Here is a 17,583-nt window from a genome sequence, read left to right on the forward strand (position 1 = left end):
TAATTGCAATAGCTCTGGCAATAGCTTAGCCCACTGGAATTTAAATTTCCACAATAAATTCTCAGACTATTTTGAGAATACCTAATTTCCCTATTCCAAGATTTGTGACTTACCCTTCTCTCTGACTGGACCCCTCTATTTATACTGTACTATATTATTTTGTAAAATGCACTCATCTGAAGAATTTAATAATCGGATACCTATTCTTTTACATTGAATTTTAAATATGCTTGAGTTAATGTTCTTATGTAATATTTTAATCTCTTACTGTCAAATCCCACATAATCCCAACTGGTCACTTTCTAAACTCACATGTTCCAAACGGAGCACTCTCAGAACACTCATGATCCAAAGGTCATTGTCAAAACTCGTATGAGCCATAATTTAAAGCTAAATAACTTTTACTCCTATATAAATAAATACGGTTATAAATATTAATAGTAGTTTTTAATCATTGCTCTTTCATTTATTAACCTTCATTGTGAAGAAAATGGGCTCCAAGTATTAAATAGTAATATGCGTTACAAGAGCGGTATGTTGAAGTTTTCATGTTCAAGGAAAAGTTTGAAAAAGCGAAACGTAGTTGAGCTTTTTTAATTTCCGAGAATTGTTAGAAAACAAACCGCTCGCGTATCGTACGTTATTTTGTGCGAAGATCTTTTATTGCATACCTGAAAGAGGAATTTCTAATTAGTTGCAATGAAATCTCCAGCTTGGTTTCTGTTCAATGACGGCAAATTTGCAAAACAGAAATATCTATTTTCAACATTGTTGCTTTAAAATGTTTTCTGTGTTTACTATACTCCAGCAGGCCGTGATATAAGTCTGTCTTTTTTTCCCCCCAGTCTATGATGAGTCTGAAATCTTGTTTATTTTTTCACGGTTTCCTTAATGTTACTTGCATTACGAATGCAGTAACTTTAGTGGAATTGTAGAGTTTACTTAATTTTTGCAAATAGTTAAAAACAATAATTAACAGTGCAATTTAGGTGAAATTGCATTGGTAAGTTTCCAACTTATGATTATTACTATATTGAACGTCTCTAAAAATAATATGTTAAAAGCTTAAAGCAGTAAAATCAATATGTCACTTAAGCGGTAAGAAGAGGGAAATTGTTATTTGTGTTAGGTTGGGAATACTGAATGTGGAATTTTAGACTTTCCGCGAATTGGTTTTGTGCGGAAACCAAGCAAATACGCACGATCTCGCACAAAATATGTTTTTGCTCATTTGTGAAAATTTTCATTTTTGGAACGTCTAAGAGACTCAGTTAGTAATGAACCTCCGGGTTCCTTAAAAGCCATTAGTAAATAAGTAAGTACCATTAGGTTACGCTAAGGGAATGCAATACGTATGTTTTTTTTTTCGTGTGTAAACATTCATTCATTTGTCTACTGTACTACGTAGTTGTTAAACTTGCTGTTAGTTTTAAATGATCTCCTTTTTCTTTAGAAGTTGCAATGGAGCGTTTCACAAATGCAGAACTTGCAGACATGCAATATATGCAACGAGCTGGGTGGGCGCCATGTTGAGAATAGCCTTTGTGCGAGATCGTGCGTATTTGCTTCCTTTCCGCACAAAACCAATACGCGGTAAGTGTGAAATACCACATTCAGTATTCCCAACGTAACACACATAACAATTTCCCTATTCTTACCGCTTAAGCGTCATATTCATTTTACTGCTTTAGGCTTTTAACATATTATTTTTAAAGACGTTCAATATAGTAATAATTATAAATTGGAAACTTACCACTGCAATTTCACCTAAATTGCACTGTTAATTATTGTTTTTAAATATTTGCAAAAATTAAGTAAACTCTACAACACCACAAAAGTTACTGCATTTGTAATGCAAGTAACATTAAGGAAGCCGTGAAAAAATCAACAAGATTCCAGACTCATCATAGACTGGGGGGGAAAAAAAGACAGACGTATATCACGGTCTGCTGCAGTATAGTAAACACAGAAAACATTTTATAGGAATAATGTTGAAGATAGATATATTTGTTTTCCAAAGTTGCCGTCATTGAACAGAAACCAAGATGGAGATTTCATTGCAACTAATTAGAAATTCCTCTTTCAGGTATGTAATAAACGATCTTCGCACAAAATAATGTACGATACACGAGCGGTATGTTTGTTTTCGTGTTCTCGGAAATTAAAAAAGCTCAACTACGTTTCGCTTTTTCAATCTTTTCCTCGAACATGAAAACGTCAACATATTACTATTAAACCATCACTGTACGTAGGCCCTACATTAATTTTGTAAATATATACTGACATGCAATCATTTGTAATTTGTGTAGTAGGCCTACATTTGTTATGTGAAAACATGTACGCACTTGAGGAGAGAGAAAAAGAGTCGCCTCAACAAAACAGCTGTATTTCTCGTTCCACGCGTCCCACCCTGCAAACGAGTTATGGCTGAAACTGTTTTCAAGGTTATGTAGCTTTGTACTGGAGCAGGATATGGGTTCTTAAGTAAAAGTTGTTCCATTTGACACCATCTATCATACCTCAAAGTCTGTCACACACTCTCCCGAACAGCCTGTGGATAGACTTCTGTCCATATGGTAGGTACTCACTCTCTTGCTCACACAATCTGTTGCATAACTGGTCCATACATCTTGCCACTCAAACTATTGCACAGTGGATTTAACAATGACCAAATATAAATGCATACTTGGCTCCAAAACATGACGGCCTTCACCACATAACTGTAGGAACGTGCAGTGGATAAACTTAGCTGAATTGCCTACTCTTGAAGTGCATTTCTGCCACGCACCTAAGAGTTGAGGAAAGGATGCGAGTTTATCAGGGTTTACTCTTCCAGAAAGAGGGTCGCCATGTTTCGAATCTGATCCCTTTGGCTTGTCTTTTCGTGAGCCGGACACGGGATGGATTTTGTAAGCCTACTTAGGCTTACAATAGCCCACTGTGTGCCCCATGCATGTGATAATTATTATGAAGGTCAACAGGTGGCCTGGGTGGTAATGTATTCGTGAACCCGATGCTGACAGATGGACCATTCTGCCTCAGCCCTGATACAGCCAGATCTCATCCGCACGCGAGTTAGTATTATTAGTAGAGCCCGGATGTTTGGCAAAATGCCTTTTTTACTGGGTGGAAGTAAATCATTATTTGCATAGATATAAATGCGATTTGGAGTCAATAAAAGTGATAGAGCTAATTTTTATTTTGCCTATTTTGCCTTTTTTAAGGTGTTTCTTGCTAATAGATGCCTTTTTTTGTTATTTTAAAGCAATATTTCTTGTATACAGTGGAACTCCACAAATAGACGCTCACTGTCGTATGCTTCACGATACAAGGTAAGTCAACGCACCCTGTCCCGTGCTGCACAGGACTAACCAGTTGAACCAGTGCAGTAGTGTGTATAGTACGTCCGCTCAAATGAGAGCCACTTGGAACGTGCGATTGGACAGACTTACCGCAGGGAGCAAGTAGGCACGCGACTCCGAGCAGGTCCATGTAAACAACGCTGCGTTGCCATCTCTCCCTTCTGAAGACTGAAGTGAACCTTCGTGTGCGTCTTGTAAATACAGAATTAAGACACGAAGACCTTCTATTCAGAGTCCGTTGAGTCACTATTTAAATCAATTACACAAGATTCCAAGCTAGCTTCTAAGGAGCGATAATCACTTTCTTTTGTCTTTACATGTTCGATATACTTTACCTAATGCTTTTTATTATTAATGTCATCCATCACATTTGCTATTAAAGCACATACTTCTTGAACAGATTTATTTCCTAATGCATTTTCTGACCGGAGATTTCTCTTCAGTTCCGAACAAACTGATTCTATGGCATTGAGACAACATTGGTAAGGGGGGCAGTCGTAGTACAACATGGCCGTATTTTGATGATAGTTCGTCAATTACATCTTTTTCTATGACGGCTACGTTTTTTGTTGCGCGAGTCACTTCTGTAGCGGCACTGGTATTTTTCAATGGTGTCCGGCACTTACCAGCATCGTCTTTAAAATACGTACAAATACTAAGAATAATTAACACTGTTTGCTCTTGTACAATCTTGCCGCGTCCTAATGGCGATTGTGTTATTATCCGTTTTCGAAAAACGCCACATTATAAATACAATCATAATGTATGGAATACAAAAGCCACGATATACATTTACGGTCTTCTGCATTGTTCTCAGCTAACTGTACCTTTACTTGCGTGCTCGTCTGAAACCGAATACTATTTGAACTTGTTCTCGGAGCACCGACTTAGATCTGTCAACAGCGCTGGCGTACCAACAAGCAGCCGCGTGCTTCAAGATTAAAATATCTGACGCCTCCCGCTCAAGGTAGGTGCAAGTGGCTCTCATTTGAGCGGACGTACTATAGATACTCTTACACGTTGGCAGCATGGCAGGGGACAAAAAATGTGTAGGCCTACTTACGTTGAAGCAGACGTTACAAATATTGAAACGGTTTAAGAAAGGTGAATCAATCAGAACCATCGCTCAAGAATTTGACATTTCGATCAGAACAATGCATGGGATGAAACAAAATTCATCTAAATACGAGGCATTCTGTAGTGATTATAAGAAGCTTCGTTATTATCAGTTGAATGTAGGATGAAATACAGCTTATTTTGTGTAATTTCCTAAATTTAATCAATAAGGCTGATATAATGTTCTCTCTTGAAGGGTATACACCATTTTAAAATAATTTAATACACAAACACAACTATTACAAGAAATGCTCAATAAGTTTTTGCAGCTTTATTCTCTTCAGCTCTAATCAACAATAACAACAATCCGAGTTGCCAGGTGACGACAGAAAAGAAAAGATGCGAAAACAAATTAATGTGGTGTATAAACGATTGAATGCTCTTTTATAAGTATAAAAATATAGGGGTGCCTTTTGAAATTTAAAAGTGGAAGTGGTTGAGGGTGGGAGGTGAAATCTAAAATGCATTTAAGCCTGTTTAATACTTCCCCCTCAATATCTAAATTTACGTCTATTTTTTTTTTGTTTAAATTTAATTCAATTTAATTAACTGCTTATTTAGAGTGGAAAGTTTTGAAATGAAAGCCCTGTATGTACTGTAGATACATTTAGAGAGATTTTCCTCCAGAAGTTTGTTTTATGTTTCAGATGTACCACGTATAGATTATACTTAATCACGGATTTATTTTGTTATATATTTTGCATATACTACAATTTATGTATTATTTAAAATTATATACGTTAATTATTTATGTTTCGATCCGCACGCCATAAAAAACATTGTACAGCCCTTATGTTTACCAATGTCCGCAGTACTCCGTAGAAAGACAGCGTTCGTACCTCGTCTCGCACACGGACCATTGCTGTGTCTATTTGTGGAGTTCCACTGTATTTGCAATTTTCTAATTATTTGTAATGTAATGTGTAAGAAATTTAAATATTTCAAACAATGATAAACTTTACTAACAGTAGTAAATAAAAGTAATTTATTTCGGTGCTTAATCCACTAATAATCGTACTTTAATATCATTGCTTCTTTTTTAGTAGGTTATTTTACGACGCTTTATCAACATATTTGGTTATTTAGCGTCTGAATGAGATGAAGGTGATAATGCTGGTGAAATGAGTCCGGGGTCCAGCACCGAAAGTTACCCAGCATTTGCTCATATTGGGTTGAGGGAAAACCCCGGAAAAAACCTCAACCAGGTAACTTGCCCCGACCGGGAATCGAACCCGGGCCACCTGGTTTCGCGGCCAGACGCGCTGACCGTTACTCCACAGGTGTGGACAATATTATTGCTTAATCCGCTAATAATCGTACTTTAATATTATTGGTGTAATATGAATAATGATCGACAATCCACAGTTACAAATATAATACTGCCATGTCTTTACGATAACAACAATCAGCTTTATAATTTTAAATATTAAGCTCGTTCTCATAGAAGGTGTCATGTAGAATTTTAAATTGTTTGCTTTCATATTTTCAAATCTTACTCTTACAATTTTATGCTACACGTGTTTATTATTGTAGGAGAAAGAAATTTGAGTGAGGAACAGTCAATTATTGTCGGGTGACAGAAGGTGTAAGATCGATTAGCTAGAATGCCTAAATTCAGTAAACCATTTCAAAGTTTACGTGAATTTGGTGCCCATGTGTTTTCAACTAATGGAACAGTTTTATTATGTAAGGTTTATGAAAAGACAGTTAATCACGAAAAAAAGTATTTTATAAGTCAACATGTGTCACCTACGAAGTAAATATGTGAGTTATGTTGATATAATTTAAATTTATTGCTAATAGTAATATGCGTTACAAGAGCGATATGGTGAAGTTTTCATGTTCGAGGAAACGTTTGAAAAAGCGAAACGTAGCTGAGCTTTTTTAATTTCCGAGAATTGAAAGAAAATATACCGCTCGTGTATCGTACATTAATTTGTGCGAAGATCGTTTATTACATACCTGAAAGAGGAATTTCTAATTAGTTGCAATGAAATCTCCATCTTGGTTTCTGTTCAATGACGGCAAATTTGCAAAACAGAAATATCTATCTTCAACATTGTTGCTTTAAAATGTTTTCTGTGTTTACTATACTCCAGCAGACCGTGATATACGTCTGTCTTTTTTTTTCCCCTCAGTCTATGATGAGTCTGGAATCTTGTTGGTTTTTTCACGGCTTCCTTAATGTTACTTGCATCACGAATGCAGTAACTTTAGTGGAGTTGTAGAGTTTACTTAATTTTTGCAAATATTTAAAAACAACAATTAACAGTGCAATTTAGGTGAAATTGCAGTAGTAAGTTTCCAATTTATAATTATTACTATATTGAACGTCTCTAGAAATAACATATTAAAAGCCTAAAGCAGTAAAATCAATATGTCACTTAAGCGGTAAGAAGAGGGAAATTGTTATGCGTGTTAGGTTGGGAATACTGAATGTGGAATTTTAGACTTTCCGCGGATTGGTTTTGTGCGGAAACCAAGCAAATACGCACGATCTGGCACAAAATATATTATGCCTTTTTAAAATTTATGTCTTTTACAAAGGTTATTGTGCCTTTTTTTACGTTTTATTGCCTTTTTTGCCTGCCTTTTTTAACTCTTATAAATGTCTAAACATCCGGGGCCATATTCATAGACATTCTTAGCGCGGCTTCCGGTGGATGATCAGCGAACTAGCATTTTTCGTATTCATAACCCAGTGTTAGCGATATGATATGAATCCTGTACAAGTAATCAGTCGATAGCCGGGGCTAGTTTAGCACGCTTGTAGTGCGGGCTAGCGAAATGTCTATGCCGGGCTCTAATTATTAGTATTCCAGCTTTATACCCAGGTTTTCTGTTTCGTTACTAGTGTTGGCACCTCTAGGAGGAGGGAAAACCTCACCTCCCAACAAACTTAGAAAACAGTGGAATGAAAAGGCAATGCAAGAAGCCATGAAACAAGTTCGAGGGGAAGACGTGAGAGACTATTCATCTGGATTCAGTATTACGGTTGGGAAAACACTTTCTAATGAAGATGCTGATTGCTTGTTCTGTGCTTTTCTTAGTAGAGGCCATTTTGACTTTGCAACCTTGTTAATCTTGTAACTTGTTAATAGTATTCCATATTAATTGTACTTCCATTTTTATGAAGGAAATATGTTAGATTTTGAGTAAATTATCATTTTTTCAAAGATTTCATAACATGTTACGAATTCTAAGTCCGGTGTACAGGGACATTCACCAATAAGCAGAACGATGCTTTACGTTCAGTATTTAAAATATGTAGGTTCCAAAATGAAAAATACAAAAGCAAACAAACAAACAAAATGCTATTCCATATTTGTAACTCTTCATATCACATCTTATTTACAATAAAATATGAAACAATGCCAAACTACTACAGACTTTTTATACCTCCTAACAGCATTTAATCTATGTTCAGATATGAACTTTTTCGACCTAACACTATACTATATGCACGCACAGTGAAACAACCGTACTAGGGAGTGAGAACGACTTTGTCCTTCACATAAAACTGCACAAGAATTCATGAATAATAAGAGAATGTCGCAAAAATGCAAGTCTAGTAATTCTAGTTTTGTTTCGTAATTATCGTGATCAAGTCCATAAAGAGTTTCATTGCGGCAGTGCTCAGGGACATTGGTTTGAACCAGGCCAACATGAACAGTTTGTGCACGATGCACGCTATCGGAATTTCTAAAGAACTTATTTTAGTACTCCGTACACGAATAAACACCAACATTATGGAAAAAAGTTCTATGCTCTAAGTTGCAATTAACTTTTTTACATGTTTTATGCATTCATTGAAAAATAAATGAATAGCAAAGGAAATACGTGCATTAATCACGATTACATCAAAACAGATCTTTTTTCTCTCCTTGAAAATTGTTCCTTTTTTATGAAAGGATAATTCAAAATAGTTTCAAGTATTCTCAATGTTATGGCAGGCTATACAGTCCGTATAAGAAGTCATAATCCTTATTTTTAAATATCGATGTCTGTAATATGTAGATTTTTGATCCCAATAATCTGTCTGTCTGTCTGTCTGTCTGTCTGTCTGTCTGTCTGTCTGTCTGTCTGTCTGTCTGTCTGTCTGTCTGTCTGTCTGTCTGTCTGTCTGTCTGTCTGTCTGTCTATCTATTTAAATTTAAATATACAGAATAAAGAAGAATATAATTACAAAACAAACAAGAGAAATAGAAATAAAATTATACAAGCAATATAAAAAGAAGATTCAGTAGTATTAACAAAATTTGAGACCGAATGAGCAGCGCTCGTGCTCGGTCGCAGTTCAGATATAATATTAAAATAAAATAATAATAATAATAATAATAATAATAATAATAATAATAATAATAATAATAATAATAATAATAAATAAGTAAAATAAAATAGGAACTAAAATATAATTACAGCGGCAATGGAATTATATAATATAATATTAACACTAGAGAAGAATAATATCGCACGTGAAAAGTAGGACCAATATATATATACACTAAAAATGAGATCAAATTTATTGTACGAATATATTTCATGAGTTTATTATACTTTTTCGGTGTATATAGTATTTGTGGACCTAGAAAAGTTGTTTGACAGAGTGGATTGGAATAAATAGATTGGGATCCTAAAGAGCTTTGATTTGGATTGGAAAGAGAGAATGCTGTTCAGTAATCTTTATATGAAACAACGAGTCAAAGTCAGGATAGGAGAAGAAATGTCAGAAGGAAGTGAATTAGGGAGAGGAGTACGTCAAGGATGCCCTTTATCACCTACCCTGTTCAATATCTACTTAGAGTATTTAGTGAAAAACTATTTTCAGAACATGGGAGGAGTGATCGCAGGAGGAAGAAGAATAAAATACATACGATTTGCTGACGATATGGCGTTGTTAGTAGAAGAGGAGATGATACTAAGGGATATGCTACTGGAGCTAAATGACAGCTGTGAGCAGTATGGGATGAAGATAAATGCCAACAAGACGAAGACCATGGTCATAGGAAGAAAAATAAAGAAGGTAAACTTGCGAATTCTAAATGAGGCAGTAGAGCACGTGAACTGCTTCAAATACTTGGGATGTATTAGTCTATAAGCAGTAACATGAGCTGCAGCCAGGAAGTCAAAAGGAGGATGGCAATAACAAAGGAAGCTTTTAATAGAAAAAAAAGAGCTTCTTCTGCGGACCTCTGAAAAAGAACTAAGAAAGAGACTAATGAAATGCTTTGTGTGGAGTGTAGCATTGTATGGGGCAGGAACATGGGCATTACGACGAAGTGAAGAGAAGCGAATAGAAGCATTTGAAATGTGGATATGAAGAAGGATGGAGCGTGTGAAGTGGACAGACAAAATACGAAACAAAGCTGTGTTGGAAAGAGTGGTTAGCTTTAAACAGAGAAATAAAACAACGTGGCACTCTATTTGTTACAACGCTCCTGGAAAAGGAAAAATGGCATTAATGCTTCTCTTGATGCTGAGTCAATAAAATACTATCACTTGAAACTAAATGAATGAACACTGACTCTTTTATGGGTAGACAGTGGATGCGGGATGACTTAAGGAAAAGTGAAGTTGTTTCGTATCGGAGTATATGGCACGTGCCGTGTCGTCCGTCTTTTGTGTACCTGGCGAGTACAGCAGCGTACATAACGAAGGAACCCCGGTCCACATTGCAACGCAATGTGTGCAGTTATGTTATCCTGCTCAAGTATTTAGTTCGAGTTGAATAGTGTAGTGCTGATCCATTCATAATGTCGAAGTCAAAACGTTAAATTCGCTTAGAGATATGAAATGCAATTAAGAAGTATGAGAGTGACATTTTATGTATTAACGAAGACAATATCGTGTGTAATGTACATAAAATTGAAATAAAAACCAGAACAACTCAAGCTATAGAGAAATATTGCAACAGTACATCGTATAGGAAATGCGTTGAAATGAAATCTGAGAAACCATCTGCATCATCATCATCATTTAGTTGTGCGGGTCTAACGACACGTGCAACATGATGCTCAATGCAAATATTCCTCTAAAGAAATTGAGTGATCCCCATTTTAGCGGTTTTCTTCAGAAATTCTCTCGATACAAAAACTGTTTAAACGATAGGGGTAGACGATTCAGCTTCGACAACTTACGAGAATATATCGTCATTTACTGCAACGCTGGTAATTGCATCAATGATGACGAAGACTGAACCTTGCAAGGTATGTACTACAGTACGTTATTTTTCTTTTCCTTCCGACTGTACGGAGATACAGTCGCATGTTGGCGTCGTCTGTTTACGTTTAAAACCTGTTGAGCCAATAGTCTGAATGAAAAAAATGTAACATATAGTAAATGTGCACCTACATTCAACGATAAGTCATTCGCATCCACTGTCTAGTTACGGGCCTTGCAGAATACATCCGTCAAATTTTCCAGAAATCATTTAGTTGTTCATGAAATGTTAACAAGATATCCCGGGAAATTTGTGTCTGCTGCTTTTAGATTAGGTGGCTTAAATCATTATTCAATTTACACAATTAAAGTGGTATTAACATATAAAGCTGTGAAAACCATTGTCTAGCACCATGATTTTTATTCTATCTTCACAAAATTTGGTATGCATGTTTATTATGGTCCTTTTTTAAGATACTTCGTCAAAACATACATTTTCAATAGACGTTGTCAACAAATTGTTCATAAATTGTTGTAAATGATTTAACATACTATCAAAAGAAATGTTTCTTTTCTCTGAAACTATTCAACTTATTTACAGGACTTCTTTTGGAGTTTCATTTTCATGAGCGTAATACCAATCTGAATTAATTAGAAATATGGTATTAAGAAATATTTTATTTAAAAAACCATATTATGTAAATATTCTGATAAAATTACCTCATTCATGAAAAAGTTTGCAAATTTCGGTATGGGATATTATCAGAAAACTAATTGATTCAGTTTATTTTTTTTCATCGTAATTTTTTTTTTTTCATATAGCAGAAGGATAGTGTTTTACACATACTAATTTTCATTATTGTACAAGATACAGTAATGGAGGTAAAAAATGTAGAGTATTTCAAAAAAACTGTACTGCTGTAAGCTGTACGTAACCCCTTAAGCTGGTGGAACAAATATATCATGTATCATATATTTTATGTCTCTATCGAAAGTATTTTACAATTTCAGAGTAACTTTACGTAGGTAAGTATTCACTTATTTTACATTTCTTTCGACATGCACTAGACAGACATGGAATTGAATTTACGGGAGGGGGCACTATGACCCAGCACTGCGACCTGGGGCCTGATTCTCAAAAATACTAGTTTAGTAGTTCACCAGTTACTAGTTACCAGAGTATATTTCACCAGCTCTAGTAGATTCTGTTTCTCAAACTATTTTACCAGTCTAGTAACTTGTGACAATTTTTCACTAGTCACATGATGTCTTTCACTAGTCAGCTGATTGAGTTCATTTGTTTATAGTCATTGGCAGGTATTGTTGAGGTTAGACAGCTCAGTTTTTTGTGTTTTGATTTTGCTTTCTCTTTTCGGTTAAAATTCCATCAATTGAAAGCAAATTAACTATACTCAATATGATTAATGAATCAAAGGATATAGGCTACTATTCGGTGCTTTTTCAAACATAATAAGAAAAAATTATAAAGTAAACGAATGGACAAAAAATATTGTAATGTGTGAGGCTGTGGAACTGATACCTCAGAACAAAGATTATGCATACGTTAGGGACACTTACTGGCCCAACATTAAGAAAGCAACTTTGATGAGTATCAATTCAAGTTCATAGTATCATCACAGTCTAGTATATACAGTCACGAAGCTTGAGTTGTGAGGGTACTATGAACAATAGACTGACCCGGTACTATTTCGCATTGTATGTAATGAGGCAATATTAGCGATCCTAGTGGTTAGCAACTATCTATGGATGCATATTTACTACGTATTGAGCTTCGTGACTGTATATACTAGACTGTGGTATCATAATATAAACATATTATGTAGTTAGTGGGTCTACTGCCGACATGAATGCCACTTATAACTTAATAAAAAAATTCGCTAATTTTTTTTCAGTTTTACATTTGATCTATTCATAAATTAGTGTCGTCTTATATTTAATTTGTAGGCTAAAGTTGACAATGTCAGAAGAACTGGCAGTGGAGGAGGGAAACCAGCAAAATTCACTGCAGTTGATGAATTGGTATTAGATTATTAGGAAAATATTCTGCATGTGTTGCTGGTCTAGGACAGAAAGACCTGATGACATTGGAAAATAATCAACATCCCAATTTGTAGAATATTTGAAGCTTTGCTGATAATGCATGACTTCTATTATATGTCTTGTTATGGCAGGTTCCACTATATTTAAAAACCCTCCAAGCTTTTCAAAACTCAAATTATGTTTATTTAACGATCCTCGCAACTGCAGAGGTTATATCTGTATCGCCGGTGTGCCGGAATTTTGTCCCGCAGAAGTTCTTTTACATGCCAGTAAATCTACTGACATGAGCCTGCCGCATTTAAACACACTTAAATGCCATCGACCTAGCTCGGGATCGAACCCACAACCTCGAGTATAGAAGGCCAGCGCTATACCAAGTATGCTACCGAGGCTGTCTCCAAGCTTTTCAGCACTTTACCTAAACTGTTCATTATATTTAAATAAATGCTCCCTTAAAGGAATAATAATTGTTCTTTCTCGATATAGTTTTAGCTCTTCTCACAAAACTTCATCACTTCAGTCGGAATCACTAAACCACATGTATTAAAAACATAAATACAATATTTTGTTTTGATTATCTGAGAAAGGTTGTCCCTGGTAACTGATAATTAGAGTCGGGCAAACAGCCTCTTACTCCCGCTCGTCTCGTATGCGAGACTGGCTGGCCGATAACGCCAGTTCCGAGAATCGTATTCTCGAGATTGGCACTCTCGGGAACGAGGAATACCGGGTCCCGGCCTGTTATCGCACGGCCGACTTATCGTTACGAAATGCGTACACTGACTGCCGGCTTAATTGCCGCTCATCACTGAAATTCGTGACTCTTTCTGAAAAATATTAATGTTCATGAAGTAATTTAAGAAGGCACAGCAGTGTGGTATGCAATAATACAGCACATTATGATTGTCGACATTCTTACAGAAGGCACACTATTTTAATGAACTACTTATTGCCTTTCTGGAGAAGCAAAATAATGCAGCACTTTCAGTCGTTACCTAATCCTAAGTTAGTCTAAAACAATAACAAGTTATGGTTGGAGCTATGATATACTTTCTCGCTATCAGCATTTCGTTGACATTGCATATTTAATCATTCGATAGTGTTTTGTATACGCTATAGTAATGGATAACACACGACTGTATTATTATATCGCGCGTTCACATCTGGATGTTTCGTTGTTATGCAACGGCATCTTCATCAGCATGGGTAATTATTGTGCTGAGTAAGGACGAAATAAAATAATTAATACTTATTTATATTATTATAAAGGACCAAAGACTCTGACAAAAGATATTTTTGTTTCCCAACTGATAAAATGCTGCATGTGAAATGGAAACACTTTTGCAAGAGGAAGGACAGAATTACGAAACAGAGTAGATCCTTTCACAAATTGATCATAATTACTTACAAATGCATTTTAAGGAACCCGGAGGTTCATTGCCGCTCTCACATAAGCCCGCCATCGGTCTCTATCCTGAGCAAGATTAATTCAGTCTCTACCATCATATCCATTTTTATATTATCTTCCCATCTACGTCTCTGCCTCTCCAAACGTCCTTTCCCTCCGGCCATCCAACTAACACTCTATATCCATTTCTGGATTCGTCCATACATGCTAGATGTTCTGCCCATTTCAAACCTCTGAATTTAATATTCCTAATTATGTCAGGTGATAGTACAATACGTGCAGTTCTGCGTTGTGCAACTTCCTCCATTCTCCATCCCTCTTAGCCCCAAATATCTTCCTAAGAATCTTATTCTCGAACACCCTTAACCTCTGTTCCTCAAAGTGAGAGTCCAAATTTCACAACCATACAGAACAACCGGTAATGTAATTGTTTTATAAATTCTAACTTTCAAGTTTTTTTGAGAGCAGGCTGGATGACAAAAGCTTCTCAACCGAATAATAACAGGCATTTCCCCTCATATTTATTCTGCGTTTCCTCCTGAGTGTCATTTATATTTGCTTTATCATAACAACAGAGAATAAAAGAGGGTTATTATTATTATTATTATTATTATTATTATTATTATTATTAAATTAGTTACTTTACGACGCTTTATCAACTGCTATAGCTATCTAGCGTCTAAATGAGATGATAATGCCAGCGAAATGAGTCCAGGTTCCAGCGCCGAAAGTTACCCAGCATTTGCTCTCAATGGGTTGAGGCGAGAAACCTCAGCCAGGTAAAGGCTGGTTCACAATAAACCGGGAACGGAAACGACAACGAGAAATAATCTATACTAATAATAAATCTGTAAGCGAAATTTGGTGTTAACATATATAATTAATTAATCATCCTGAAACCGAAAATCGCTTTTTTGAAATTTTTGTTTGTATGTCTGTCTGGATGTTTGTTACCTTTTCACGCGATAATGGCTGAACGGATTTCGATGAAAATTGGAACATAAATTAAGTTCGTTGTAACTTAGATTTTAGGCTATATGGGATTCAAAATACTTTATTTAAAAGGGGGGATTATAAGGGGGCCTGAATTAAATAAACCGAAATATCTCGCTTATTATTGATTTTTGTGAAAAATGTTACATAACAGAAGGTTCTTCAAAAATGATTGTCAATAAGTTTTATTCCAGGCAAAATTTTGATAGGTCTGATATTTAAGGATATAAAAGAGTTTTAAAATAACAATACAATACATTTTCACCGCCGCCTCAGATTATAGCGTCGTTGTTCCGTAACTGCTATGTGCAAACTATTAATTTTTTTAGTAGGAAGAAAAACAAATTTATTCGTTCTATGGCAGTAGTGCATAGGAGATCGTGAATTCTTACATTTTTACACAATCAACTCTATTAATTTGGAGTGATTTATTAAAGGATGCATTCAAGACTAATTTAGAAAAATGTTAAACGAGTTTTTATTTGCACCAAATGAGTGGTCTCTGGACCAAAATGATAGCATTTTAATTATTTAAATACAATTTAAATTAAGTAACATATTAAACGATTTATTCTTCTATCAAACACGAATGTTCCCTGGACCCAATGTTCTATTTTAATTATGTAATTACTTTATATTTATTTCTAATAAGTGCAGCGGAGCGCACGGGTACAGCTAGTGTTAAAATAAATGTATTTAAATGTGAACATTCACAATTAACGAGAAGATTGCCGGAGCCCGGAAACGGGAACGTGAAAGTTAATTGTGAATGCTCACATTTAAATGTATTTATTTTAACAATATTTCCGTTATCGTTGTCGTTCCCGTTCTCGGTTTATTGTGAACCAGTCTTAACTTGTCCCAACCAAGATTCGAACCGGAAGCCGATCGTTTCACAGTCAGGTGTGCCAACCGTTACTCTACAGCGATTATTATTATTATTATTATTATTATTATTATATCATTATTATTATTAGTATTACTGTTATCATCATTATCGTAATCATTAGGATAATTAAGATTATGATTATCAGGATTATTATGATGGTTATTATTTATTACTGTCTTGTAAGTTATCATTAGGTACAAGTATTAGAAATCTGATTAATTCTTAATTTGTTATTCTCGTTCCTATAACATGGGATAATTATTGTAAATCATATAGGCCTATATAATTTTTATATTGTAACATGGCTAGAATACAATAATGATTGTTCTGTAACAATAATTTATAACATGCACACCAATAGAAAGTGTAGTTTTCTATAGTATAGGCTGGTTCACAATAAACCGGGAACGTAAACGAGAACGGAAATAATGTTAAAATAAATGTACAGTATTTAAGTGTGAGCATTCAGAATAGTTAGTTGTGAATGCTTACCTTTAAATACATTTATTTTAAAAATATTTCCGTTCTAGTTCTCGTTGCCGTTTCCGTTCTCGGTTTATTGTGAACCAGCTTTTAATATTTTCATGTTTCATATCATTGTGTTACAAACAATTTTTTTATTTAGTTGCTATAAAAGATAGCCTAATTACTATAAAGTGTAAACCATCTTGGACTATATAGCCTCATTTTCAACTACCTTTATTAAAATACCAATTAATACTATCCGTACAATAACGAGTTTTCATGCGTTGAAGGGTTCCGTACAAATTTTACGGAACAAACGTTTGAGTCATGAGTCCTGCGCTAACAGGTTAACTCGCCGTTATTCGAGAACCGGTAAAAATTTTGAGTGGCCATCACTTTTAAAAGTAATTTCCATCCTTTCTCAACATTTCTCTCGCTTTGACCCCACATCTAACGTGAAAAACAAAAAAGTTTTCAGCCTACAAAGGTGAAGCTGCAAATGTCTATTCTGAACACATCAATCTCCATCGAAGTTAATATTTTTTTTCTCACTTTCCAAAAAATATTTTCAGTTCGATTTTTTTCCTATGTTTTCCTTAGACATTGAGCTATCAATCCAAAAAATTACAGCGCGATTGATCAAGTATTATAGGAGCTACGACATGATATATATTTAAAGAACCGGGAAATGTATAAGCCAATGCTTCTTATAGGAGCGCGGCCCGAGCGATATCGCTTGCTTATCAGTACTACAGTCCCGTCTAGACCTCCGAGACTGTCGGGAGTGATCTAGTATCGGTAATCTCGGGACCAAGAGAATCTCGTGTTCTCTATCAATGAGTCATTTGGCTACATTCGGTACGCGCGCACTAAGCGAGACTGTGGAGATTACGCAACCGAGAACGGGCGATAATATGAGGCAGTCTGCCCGACTCTACTGATAATATAGAAATCACCAGTCTTTAGAGTCTTGTAGGAATATTCCTGTTGAATACTAGTATAATCAACTAGATTAGCATTTTGAGAAACAGAATCACTTATGAACTGGTGAAATCTACCAATATTACTAGTCTGTAAACTGATAACTAGTGCTTTACCCTTGTAGTTTCTAGAAACACAGCCTTATAAAA

The 17,583-nt window shown here is 35.3% G+C and overlaps 1 protein-coding gene across 4 annotated transcripts in view; it reads right to left on the bottom strand.

Annotated features, from left to right (window-relative positions):
• LOC138703127 (ATP-binding cassette sub-family G member 1-like) overlaps window positions 1–17,583 on the bottom strand; it is a 97,686-nt gene that overhangs the window by 67,079 nt on the left and 13,024 nt on the right. The window contains exon 1 of one of the 4 annotated variants that reach the window (XM_069830738.1): window positions 2,589–2,674. The exons of 2 other annotated variants lie outside the window; for them this stretch is intronic. In XM_069830738.1, coding sequence (XP_069686839.1) covers window positions 2,589–2,625 — 37 coding nt within the window. In that variant the 5' untranslated portion in view covers window positions 2,626–2,674. Of the gene's footprint in view, window positions 1–2,519; window positions 2,675–17,583 lie in introns of those variants that run through there. One more of the 4 variants, XM_069830739.1, reaches the window with a different exon arrangement.

This window comes from Periplaneta americana, chromosome 7 (genome assembly GCF_040183065.1).
Source record: "Periplaneta americana isolate PAMFEO1 chromosome 7, P.americana_PAMFEO1_priV1, whole genome shotgun sequence".
NCBI classification, from domain to species: Eukaryota; Metazoa; Arthropoda; class Insecta; order Blattodea; family Blattidae; genus Periplaneta; species Periplaneta americana.